General features: G+C 43.6%; 1 protein-coding gene across 1 annotated transcript in view; it reads right to left on the reverse strand.

The window, feature by feature from the left end:
- The window catches only part of LOC143882985 (uncharacterized), an 82,360-nt gene extending 75,426 nt beyond the window's left edge, over positions 1-6,934 (reverse strand). Inside the window, exons 1-6 of the mRNA XM_077386359.1 lie at positions 3,394-6,934; positions 2,816-2,940; positions 2,684-2,752; positions 1,646-2,104; positions 1,009-1,528; positions 185-381 (exon numbers count right to left, since the gene is read on the reverse strand). Of these exons, the coding sequence (XP_077242474.1) occupies positions 185-381; positions 1,009-1,528; positions 1,646-2,104; positions 2,684-2,752; positions 2,816-2,940; positions 3,394-6,934 (4,911 nt within the window). The remainder of the gene's footprint in view (positions 1-184; positions 382-1,008; positions 1,529-1,645; positions 2,105-2,683; positions 2,753-2,815; positions 2,941-3,393) is intronic.
- Between the last annotated feature and the right edge of the window lie 5,684 nt (positions 6,935-12,618).

Here is a 12,618-nt window from a genome sequence, read left to right on the forward strand (position 1 = left end):
GGTTTGTAGGTTCTGTTAATTTTTCTCCATTTTCATTGAGGAGTCTTACGGCTTTTCCCGGCAGGACTTCATCGACAATATAAGGACCAGACCAATTTGGACGAAACTTCCCTCTCGGATCAAATACCGGTGCCCTATAGGACTTCAAGACAAGATCCCCTGGTTTCAAATCTCGGACACGAACCTTCTTATTGAACGCCCTTTCAATCCGCCTTTGATACCCCTGGATATGATATAGAGCTCGTAGCCTCTTCTCATCTATCATCTGCAGTTCATGATGCCTGGCCTTCGCCCATTCAGATTCCGGCAAGCTTGCCTCTATCATCACTCTTAGGGATGGGATTCTCAGTTCAACAGGCAAAACTGCTTCCATTCCATACACTAAAGAATACGGAGTGACACCTGTAGAAGATCTGATCGACGTCCTGTAAGCCCACAAAGCATAAGGAAGCTTGTTTGACCAATCTTTGTAAGTTTCTGTCATCTTACTGATGATTACCTTGATGTTCTTGTTTGCTGCTTCAACGGCTCCATTCGTCTGCGGCCTATAAGGAGACGACTTGTGATGCTTTATTTTAAACTCTACACATAAGTGCGCTACTTCCTTCTTGAAGTGAGAACCATTATCCGAGATTAACTCATGAGGTACTCCATATCTGCAAATAATGTTGGCACGGATGAACTTTGCAACTGTATTCGAAGTAATGGAAGCATACGAAGCGGCTTCAATCCATTTCGTAAAGTAATCAATTGCGACCAAAATGTATTCATGCCCGCTCGAAGACTTTGGATGAACCTTCCCAATTATGTCAATTCCCCATACTGAAAACGGCCATGGAGAAGTCATGGAGTGCAACTCCGAAGGAGGTACATGAATAAGATTAGCATAGACTTGACACTTATGGCATTTCTTCACAAATGCGAAGCAGTCTGCTTCCATTGTGGGCCAATAGAATCCAAGTCTCAAAATCTTTCTTGACAACATTTTCCCATTCATATGAGGTCCACAAACTCCCTCATGGGTCTGCTCGATAAGCTCAACTGCTTTGTCTTCATCAACACACAAAAGCTGGATCCCATCAAAAGATCTGCGATATAACTGACCACCGCAAATAACAAAATTGGCAGCTAATTTCTGAAGGGTTTTGCGCTCTTTCCCAGAAGCCCCAGGTGGATGCCCTTCACCGGATATGAGATTCCTGATGTCTGTATACCAGGGCTTTCCATCTGGACACCTAGCTGCTATTTCAATAACGGTCACATGTGCTGGCTCCCATTGCAGTCGCACTGTAAGTGGCTGGACCTCCATTGTTGCTGAAATGTCTAACATAGAAGCCAGTGTAGCCAAAGCATCAGCAAAATGATTCTTTGTTCTGTACAAGTGAGTAAATGTAATACTCCTGAACTTCTGGACCAAAGATTCGAGATATGCATTATACGGGATCAATCTATCTTCCCGAGTCTTCCATTTTCCATTAGTCTGGTAAATGATCAAGATGGAATCTCCAAACACATCAATGTCTTGAATCTGCAAAGCTAAGGCTGCCTCCAGTCCGGCAATACAAGCTTCATACTCGGCCATGTTGTTGGTGCACTCAAACTGCAACTTGATAGATATAGGAATATACTCCTTCTGAGGGGATACGAGTACTGCTCCTATTCCCTGACCCTGGTTGTTGACTGCACCATCAAAGTACATTGTCCATCTGGTATTTGGGGTATCTTCTTCAATATCCATAATCTCTTCATCAGGAAATTCAGCCTTCAGGAATGCGCTCTCTTCCACAGGGGAATCAGCTAAATGTTCTGCGATGACCCGCCCTTTAACAGACTTTTGAGTGACATAAGTAATGTCGAACTCAGATAACAATAATAACCACCTTGCGGTTCTTCCGGTAAGAGCAGGCTTCTCAAACAAATACTTCAACGGATCCATCCGTGAAAGCAGAAGTACCTTGCTTGACAACAAGTAATGCCTGAGCCTCTGAGTTGCCCAAACTAATGCTAGACAGGTCTTCTCTAAGATTGTATACTTCACCTCGTATTCTAGCATCTTCTTGCTGATGTAGTATACAGGCCTCTCCTTCTTAGACCCTGAATCTTGCTGAGCAAGCATACAACCCATCGCTGTATCCGTGATGGATAAATACAACAACAATGGCTGACCCAGGATGACAGGAGATAAAACAGGAGGTAAGGACAAACACTGCTTGATTTTTTCAAAAGCCACCTGGCATTCTTCGGTCCATTTCTTCGATGAATTCTTCTTTAGAAGCTTGAAGATAGGCTCACAGGTCATAGTTAGATGAGCTATAAACCGTCTCAGATACTGAACTTTTCCGAGAAAACCTCGGATCTGCTTTTCGGTCTTCGGCGGTTCCATCTCCTGAATCGCTTTGATTTTCTGAGGATCTACTTCAATTCCCCTTTCGCTCACCATGAATCCCAGTAGCTTTCCTGAAGTAACCCCGAATACACACTTGCTGGGGTTCAGACGAAGCTGATACTGTCTGATTCTTTCAAAGAATTTTCTTAAAGAGACAGTATGCTCCGGCCGAGTCTTTCCCTTGACGATCATATCATCTACATAGACTTCGACTTCTTTGTGGATCATATCATGAAGAAGAGCAGTCGCAGCCCTCTGATAAGTAGCGCCTGCATTCTTCAACCCAAAAGGCATTACTCTGTAACAGTAAGTTCCCCACTGAGTAGTAAACGCTGTCTTGATCATATCCTCCGGCGCCATCTTAATCTGATTGTATCCCGAAAACCCATCCATAAAAGATAACAGAGCATGACCAGCTGTATTGTCCACCAGAAGATCAATGTTCGGAAGCGGGAAATCGTCCTTCGGACTCGCCTTGTTGAGGTCCCTGAAGTCCACACACATCCTGACCTTCCCGTCCTTTTTGGGCACCGGCACTATATTCGCTAGCCATTCTGGATATTCAACAACTTGAATGAATTTTACTTCCAATAGCTTTTTAATTTCATCATGAACTTTTAACTCCCATTCTGTTTTAAGTTTTCGGAGTTTTTGCTTTTTTGGCTTCGCGCCAGGGATTAAAGGCAACCGATGCTGGACAATGTCTTCGCTCAATCCCGGCATGTCATCATAAGACCAAGCAAAAACCTCCTTGAACTCCTTAAGTAAAGTGATTAATTCCTCACGCTCTTCGGGAGATAAAGTTTTGCCAATTCGTATTTCCCGAATTAAGGTTTCGTCACCAACATTTACGGTTTCAATTTCCTCTTCAAGCGGTCTTGCTCGGCGACTCTCCTCTTGTTGAATCATATGTTTGATTTCAAGGGGAGTTTCGTCGGCATCCTCATCAGAGGGGGAATATTGATCATCATTATTAATATTATCAGTTTTAAGAGCAGAATCAGTACTTGAAATGGAAACAGGAGAAACAGAGACAGGAATGTATGTAAAAGAGTCTTTCATTTCATTCATAGTATTGGTTACATCAAGAATGGAATAGCCCACAGCAGGCATTGTATTGGACTCTAACGATGTATTCACAGACTCAACAGACAACTCAACATTGAACTCAGCCAACTCTGGCATATGTGCAGTTGAAGAAATAAACTCATCATCTAAAGTACTCTTGGACTTGACCTTATTAGAAAGGGACTTGTCACCGACTCCGGAACCAGATCCAACTTCTACAGTACCTGCATCAAAAGAATCGTTAGAATAAACAAACTCAATATCAGACTGGGAAGTAGATGTATACTTAGACACTACTGACTCTTTTGAGGAAACGGGACTATACTGAAAGACTACTCGAGGTAAAACCTGGGAGGTCCAGTTGGTCAAGGGTCCCTCGGCTGGGGTGATTAACTCTGCGGGGTTCAGAATGAATGCATCTCTGCCTATCACTGCCACCTCTGACGCTTCAGTCTCACTGCCAACCACTGCTGCCACTGGATATTCGATCTGAAACATGCCATTCAGACAGCCCGGCTCTAAAACATCGGCCCAATCAGTTTTCGGTGCTGCCTCAGTAATCTGCGCATTCATTGGCGCTTCTGATAACTCTAGGTTAAAGAAAATTTCGAAACCTGGAAACCTCTGCCCTGTCACATCATCGGTCCACGGCTCAGCAAACCCGCAAAATGGAAAATCTGCCCCCTCTTTTCTGAAAATGCCATTTCTGATCAGACTGATTGGCCCCATAGGCAATTCTAAACCCCGGCGGCGGCACTCGGCCCATTTCAGCATGTATCTTTTCATTTCCTTGACCTCCTGCTCGGTCGGCTTATATCCCAAGCCAAAGAGACCATTGAAAGTTCTAAGCACAGGCCACTCAGTAGGGCCTTGATGATATTTGCCCAGCCCTGCGCCTGGAATATAACCCTGTTTACGGATCATCCTGACCACATTCGAGTTGGTGCTAGTCAAGAAGAAAACTTCTTCGCCCATGGCTTCTTTCATGGATATAACCGACACCTCCAGAGAAAACCCTGTCAAACTGACATCGGCTTCCTTCCCAACTACGAGCTCCTGCGAAATTTGTCCAATTTCTAAATCTGGATCACCCTTCACAGTCACTACCCTGTTGTTATGAACAAACTTCAACTTTTGATGAAGGGTAGAAGGGATAACTCCGACCTTATGCAGCCAAGGTCGACCCAATAACAACAAGAAAGAAGCTTTAATATCTAAAACCTGGAATTCTATGTCAAAGTCTTCTCCCCCAATCTGAATTTCAGTGGCCAGGGTTCCGATGACATCTCGCCGGGTGCCATCATATGCTAATATACCCTGCTCTGAGGGAATAAAATCTCCAGGTCCAAAGCCCAAAGTCGCAGCAGTACTCAGAGGACAGATATTCAGAGCGGACCCATTGTCGACCAGTACTTCGGGTACCCTTTTCTTGTTGCAGATCACGGTAATTTTGAGTGAACGAGCATGGTCACTCCCTTCAGGAGGTAAATCATCGTCTGTGAAAGATATTACCTTGGAAGTCCTAGTTACAGCGACTAGGCTTACTAACTCATCGGGAGTGATCTCAGTTGGCACCTGAGCAGCATTCAACTCCTTGAGTACAACCTTCCTGTGCTTAGACGAAGACATAAGTAGACCCCAAATAGAAACGTTTGCCTGGGTCTTTTTCAGCTGCTTCAACAAATTATCTTCTTCTTCATCTGCACTCGGCCTATTCTGCCCCTGATTCTCGGCTGCTCTCACTGCTTCTGCAGGGTTTTCTGCTCTCAATTCCGCGGGCTTGAACACACGGCCACCCCTGGTAACGTGACGAAGCTCGTCACACTGATCTTCTAACAGAAGCAAATCATCTGCATCCATTCTCAAAACATACGGAGCTTCAATTGCCTCCTCTTCTTCAAAATCACTCATCCTTAGAACATAAGGCGTTTCCTTTTCTGCCTCAACATCCTCACATCGAAGGACACAAGGAGAGGATGTCTCTGCCAAACTGGTGCTCCCCCTCCAGAGGGCATAAGACCTTTCCCTTTCCATCTCCTCGATCTCTTCAGGATCAAATCTTAGAATATAAGGTTCATCAGGAGTGATTGCGCAAATGAGAATGGATGGATCAAGAACCGGCTCCTCGACAAAAATGGCATTCGCTACAGGAGGAGGAATTGCACGATGATTGGGAAGGGGATTCCGCGTTACATTGGGCCTTTCCACCTCAAGCTTTCCGTTCTCTAACATAGTCTGGAGCGCATGCTTTAAGGCCAGACATCTTTCAGTGAGGTGACCCGAATTTCTGTGGTATTCACAATACTGGTCTGCTCTCCAATATGGGGGTAACGGGTTAGGTACTGGCCTAATATCAGGTAGTCTGATTTTCTTATCCCTTATCAATTTTTTCAGAATCAGGGGTAAAGGGTATGGTAAGGGATCAAAGTGCCTCTGAGGTTTCTGCTCTACCGGGGCTGGCGCTGGTCTCGCCACCTCTGTTACAGTCCTGGCCGCTGGGCGAACATGGTTTACGTGGTCAACTTCTTTCTGTACGACCACGGGTCTCTTTCCTTCCTTGATGTCTGATGGAAGTCTGGCCCTCAGACCCTTAGCTATTGCATCCTCAGTCCTCGTCCCAGTCTTAATCAGATGGTCAAAATCGGTGTAATGCTGAGGGGACATAAAATGAAAATACTGCGGCGACAAACCCTTGATCACCAACTTGATCTGATCTTCTTCTGATAGCCTCTCGCTCAGCTGGGCAGACTTTCGACGCCAACGACGGATGAAAAAGGTAAAGGTCTCCAGAGGACCTTGCTTTAACTGTTTGAGATCCCTCTTGGTAACCTCTATCCCTTCTTCCATAGAAAACTGCTCTACAAATTTGTTGGAGATGCTTTGTAAGGTCTGCACCTCTTCAGGTTTACGACGCAGAAACCACTTCTTCGCCACCCCAGTAAGAGACATTGGAAAGACCCTGGCCATTTGCTCAGGAGATAGCCCACACTGCTGCGACATCTCAATAAACCACCTCATATGATTCCGGGGACATCCAGTCCCATCATATTTGTCATAATCGGGGGTTTTGAATTTAGGGGGCAAGGTGACTCCCGGAGACATTATCAGCTCAGATATATCGAACTGCTTTGGGCCTTGATGCTTCAAGCTTTCCATTTCTTTTGTCAGCTTCTCCAATTGATCAGCTACCTGTTTTTCCTTATTATACTGGGCCACATTTGGAATGCAATATTCTGCAGCGTACTGCCCTTCTTCTAGGTCGACGTCTACTGGTGAAATGAAAGGGTGGTTCAAATTTGCAGGGCTCGGATTTGCCGGTATACCGGGAGGGGGGTGAACCGCAGGCGCTCTAGAAGTAGAGACCTTTTCATTAGACTGGGCTTTCATTTGGGCCATCTCCTCTTTCATAAAGGCCATATCCCGGGTAAGATTCACCATCATCTCTTGAATTTTAGTTAGCGCATCATTGGGTTCAGCCATTTGGACAGATTCTAGGGATTCAGATGATTCAGATAAAGAGGATGCAGATTGTTCAGGTAAGGTTAGCGGTTCGAATTGACGAATGAGTCTAGACGTGGTTGACTGTCTAGACCACGCAGGTTGACTGACACCTGAGGGAGCGATGTTTGCTCGATTTTAGAATCCTGAATTGGAAATTAACATACTACATTAAAACAATAAGCATTGAGATAAAGTATTCTGTACCAAATAAGATAAGAGAAAGACATAAATGCTATTCCATTGATCAATAGTCAAAATGTAGTTACAATCAAAACATTAGTCTTTGTTAACAATTGGATGAAAGTAACCATTTACAATGAAATTTGAAGAAATTAAAATGACAATTTTATGAAAAGGAATCTTCAAAGCTCTTCGATCCGAGCTCTCTTGCCCACGAGCTTTCCTGTTAATTCCCCACATCGGACCTTAGATATTAAGCCAAATCTCCTCTCTACGACCTTGTTTCTCCAAGCAGCCACAATGGTATTGATAAGATCAGGGGATAGCTTTTCGCAAGGAGGAGGCGCTACAGTTCCGGGAGAACATGGGCGTCCCGTGATCTGATGAAGCAAACGGGTTGGTGCATAAAAGGTTGACTTTTCCAAACCCATAAGATACACAAAGGGATATGGGTGGGTGCTAGTGATAACGTGCAAGCATGAATGACTCACCAAATGAAATTGATCATTCTCCACGTGCTGCAACCAATTATGCCACTCATCAATGGATTGGGGTTTATTGGCCATTGGTTGCCACGAAAGGTGATCCCTGAGGGTGTACTGAAGGGAGCTCTGCGGCCGAAGGATGGTGAGTTTTTCACAAAGCCACAAATAAAGCAGTTTGACACACCCAAAGAAATTATCATGAACCTCCTGACGAGCAATAAGGTCCAGTCCGGCGAAAGTTTCTGCTAGTATGGTGGGAACAGGATTCCTTCCCTCATTGATTTGATCCACCACAGCTAACAAGGCCAAAGGAGCATTATAAGAATCTCCACGAATGACATAACGCGCGAAGACACCGAAAATCAAGGCGCTGCGCCGACAACTCTGAAAACGGGAGTCGACAGGGTCGATATTTTTAGAAAAAAGTTTGATGAGGTCTTGAACTCGCACACCTGTGTCTGTAAAATATGACAGAGCGTCAACCGTGGTATTTTTGAACAACTTGCAGAAAATGGAATGAGGGTCATCTGGACTCAGAGGTTGGACCCAGAGTCCTTCCGATGGGAGCTCCAATAAGACGCACCAATCTTCAAAGATAGGACAAAATTCAAATGAACCGAATCTAAAGACATGAAGAGTAGGATCCCAAAGATTGGCAGCTGCTTGGAGAAACTTCCAGTCTATGCCGAGTATGCTCAAATGATTGAATGCACTAATAAACTTCTCGGCCATGCTCCGCTTTGAATGCTCACACGGAAGAGTTTTAATAGTCTCCTTTATCCAACTCTTCAACACGTTGTTCGCCATGATCAAACCTAACACTCATACAACGACAAAATCAGAGAGAATGGAGATATCCATAAACAAATGATAAGGATAAACTTGATGATCAATTATAAGGGGAGGATACAATCGGCGACACCAAATTTTTCATCAGCGATCAAAGATGATCGGTGAATAAGGAAATAAATCACAGCCACAAAATGACAGAAGTAGGTCATAGACCGGATTTAAATCCAGCGATGAATACCAATAACTATACACTCGAGGAGATCAAAGTGATAGACCGCGGCCATAGGAACAGTGACAAGCTACCGGCCAGATCTCAAGACGAGATAAGTAAACAGACAAGCATATATCCTAATCAATAATAGATGCAAAAAATGAATCTATGACACAACAAAAGAATAAATATACAATCAATGAGTAGCAAATAAATTGCGGCCACGAGAACAACATATACAGGCCACGCACTTAGTGAAACTGAAAGGGTGCAAATACAGCTGACCAAACCCGAAGTTTTTACCAAAAAATGAGTTCTAAGCTAATTGAGGCTATGACTGGGAATCAAAACAAGGTAAACTGACTCTAAAGAATAGAAGTTATGCTTAAAAATATTTTTGCGAAAAATTCAGCAGAATAACGGCTAGATAAGAGAGTCAAGATAAGGTAAACTCATGGCTTTTCCTAACTCTAAGAAGTAGCATTTATGCTCAAAAGTGGTCTGGACAATATCCGGCAGCATAACGGCTACACCAAGGATTCCCACAGCTCAACCAAAGGGGATGCGAATAATGGGGGGTAAGATGAGCTTGAAATATGGTCAATAGATAATGGCGATCAACTGAAGGGCTGACCCAGGGTGAGAACCTACGACAACAAGTCAAATCCCATGGACAACAGATCAAAGGACAGATCGTGGCCGCAGTAACGACAAGCAAAACCACTGACTAAATTTAGATCTGAACAAAGAATGGATATAACCAAATGAAATGAATAAGGAACTCCAACTAAGAGAACCCTAATATACATAATCAGTATATATATAGGTATATTCACATATACATAAATCCTAACCAGGGGCACCAGCCGTAATCTATCTAACGGAGTCGAGAAAGTCTCGACTTGCGACAGATCAGTGAGTGTACTAAGACCGTGCTGTAGCCACGCAAGGTGAGCTACCCTAGTCTACAGATGGGACAAGGCTCCTAACTCTAGGCTTCACATGCGTGAGCAACACATGTTCGACCCTTATATGAATGCAATATACTTATATAAACACGGGTACTTCCTAATTGGGTTTCACTAGGCCAGTAAGTATATACATAATATATAAAACAAAGTAGGGCTCCGAACTCAATCTATCGGGTACTATGCGTATGAAACATACCTAATATGTATAACACAAGTACACCTAGTGTTATACATAGTATGCTTCATTGCTCATCGGCTGCTGTAAACACAAGTACACCTAGTGTTTACGGCTGCAGCACCGGCGCATAGCTTGGTAATAGATACAACAGCACCATCTGGATAGTGATATCCCATGAGGCACGCATTATATCTATCCCGTGGAGCCAATAATAAAAAACGATAAAAACAATGAAACAAATAACAAATATGAAAATGCATGATGTGCAGTGTGTGAATCCCTTGTTTTAATTACGCACCTATCTGGTGCCCCTGGATTCTAACGATAGAATTCCCATTTAAAATGATTTTAGCTCAAATTTCTCCAAAGTTAGTAAAAATGGCATTTTTATAGAGTTAGGCAATGTTTCAAGAACATCCCCAGCAGAGTCGCCAGCCTGTGGACCCCGATCCGAAGAGGTAGTGAGGTGAGGGAAACTAGTCCCTACACCATCCTCTAAGATCTCCACAACGTGAAGGAGAGCTCTGCCAAGGAACTCTCGAAATAGGTGCCACCCTCACAGCATAGCACGAGTGGCGATACAAAACGAAAGAGATACATCCTGATCAGGAGCCAGGGCTCGAAACCAAGATATACCTAAAAATAACTCAGAGTCGCCATCCATGGACACGCCATGGAACCAAAACAAATGCTCTGTTTGCAATGGATAACCAGAGATACAAAAGGTCCGCGCCTGATGACGAATGGAGAAGGTCCGAAGAGCGCCCCCAATTCGCCCGAGTGCGAACACTTGGTCTCTTATGCCATTTTTCATTAACTTCGAAGAAGTTTGGGTAAAAATCATGTGAAATGGGAACAAATATCCCCGAGTGGACGTCTACCTAATCATGCATGACTCGGGGATGCAATAATAAACACACATAAAGTAAGATAAAAGATGTGTCGCCTAATGATTGCTAGGTTATGAGTGACATACCTAACTGGTGTCTAAGTTCTGGTGGACGAACACATGCATGCCACAACTACAGGTATAAGGTCTGCACAAGAAAGTAAGAAAACACAACAAAATATACAATATAACAACACAACAAATCCTAAGACTCTAAATGATTTAGCCCGAGTCCTCGGATGGTCTGATGTTCATCCAAAGAAGCCTACGTATCCCCGCCTCCACGAGAATCAAGGCAACGTAGTTCTTCGCGTCTATTCTAAGCTAGGATGCCTAAGACACCTAGACCTCTATCTTAGACTCGATCTAAAAGACCGGACTAGTTATTAAAGTTTCTTGAACGATTATTTAAATTCCAGTGAATTGTAGATTTTAGGACACCCTATATGCCCTAACTAAATGCAAGTTAACCTTAAGCTAATGCAGGTGAATCCTATAACCTACGTGTAACTAGGCTGCATGCCCTAAGGAAAACAATAGGATTGCTAACGTATCCAAGACCTAGTCATCAGTCGGCGATGTGAATCGCCAACTAACCGGGCGGAGGCACTCCTAGCTAGGACAAACCCCTAACTCTAAAACAAACACAAATAAGCACACAACAAAAGACAACTCCTAACTCTAAAACAACACAAACAAGCACACAACATATCAAAGACAAAAACCCTAACTCTAAAACTCTCTATCTAGGATAGACTCCTAACTCTAGAGGAAGATCTTGCTGAAAACAAGGTTTTGAAGAAAAAGGGTTAAAGCATTTATTTACAAAGTTTGGCTGGACCTGGGATAAGAATCCCAAGCTGCACTACGTACCTCGTGGAAGAGGATCAAGCCAACGTAGTTCGAAACGAACTCTCAAACTACGCTTTTAAAAGAAACACTAACATTTCAGATTTTTTTAAGGTTTTCTATATTTTCAAATGTTTTTTATATTTTTAAAGTTTTCAAATGTTTTTGAGTTTTAAATTTCTAATGTTTTTGGATTTTAAAGCTTTTCCAATGCTCTTAGATTCTTAAATGTTTTCACCCTTCAAGGGAACACGCAAGCATAACCACAAACTAGGGCAAAGCCCTAAATCAAAAGGGGAAACCCCGAATAAACAACAAGCGTCTCAAAGAGACGAACCACAATACGTAAAGAAGTGCCCCAAGAACAGAGAAAACAATCTAAGATCCCAAGCAGGGAAGGCTCTATATGACTGAGTTAGTCTCAAACAAGGATGAATGACAACAAATCTAAAGGCGAATTACTAACTAACACACTAAAGAAAGGAGCACAAATGAGTCAGAGACTCACTAAAAACACTACCAATAAAGGGGTAAAAATGAGTCAAAGACTCGCCAGGAGGAAGGGTTATTCTAACATGAGGCTAGATAAGCCTCCTAAAGGAGAAACTCTCTACAGGAGACAAGGCTTGTCTCCGAGACACAAATGATGTAAAAAGGAATAAGAGACCCTGTGCATATTTGGCAAAGGTAAAACACCCAACCGGGCCGGACAGCTACCTAGCCCTAGGGTGCAACAAATGTGCAACCCAATACCCATAAGGGTAGGGGTATGCTGCCAAGCCGAGTAAGGTGTTCTCCCAAAACCAAACGACGCACAAAGAGGAGGTTTAGGAAGAGAAAGAGACCGGGCGGGTCTAAAAGGAATAAGAGACCTTGTGCATATTTGGCAAAGGTGAAACACCCAGCCGGGCCGGACAGCTACCTAGCCGCAGGGTGCAACAAATGTGCAACCCAATACCCATAAGGATAGGGGTATGCTGCCAAGCCGAGTAGGGTGTTCTCCCAAAACCAAACGACACACAAGGACGAGGTTTAGCAAGAGAATGAGACCGGGCGGGTCTAAAAGGAATAAGAGACCTTGTGCATATTTGGCAAAGGTGAAACACCC

Source organism: Tasmannia lanceolata, unplaced genomic scaffold (assembly GCF_043159265.1).
Source record: "Tasmannia lanceolata isolate RefF3 unplaced genomic scaffold, GAP_Taslan_0.1 ptg000008l, whole genome shotgun sequence".
Lineage (NCBI taxonomy): Eukaryota > Viridiplantae > Streptophyta > Magnoliopsida > Canellales > Winteraceae > Tasmannia > Tasmannia lanceolata.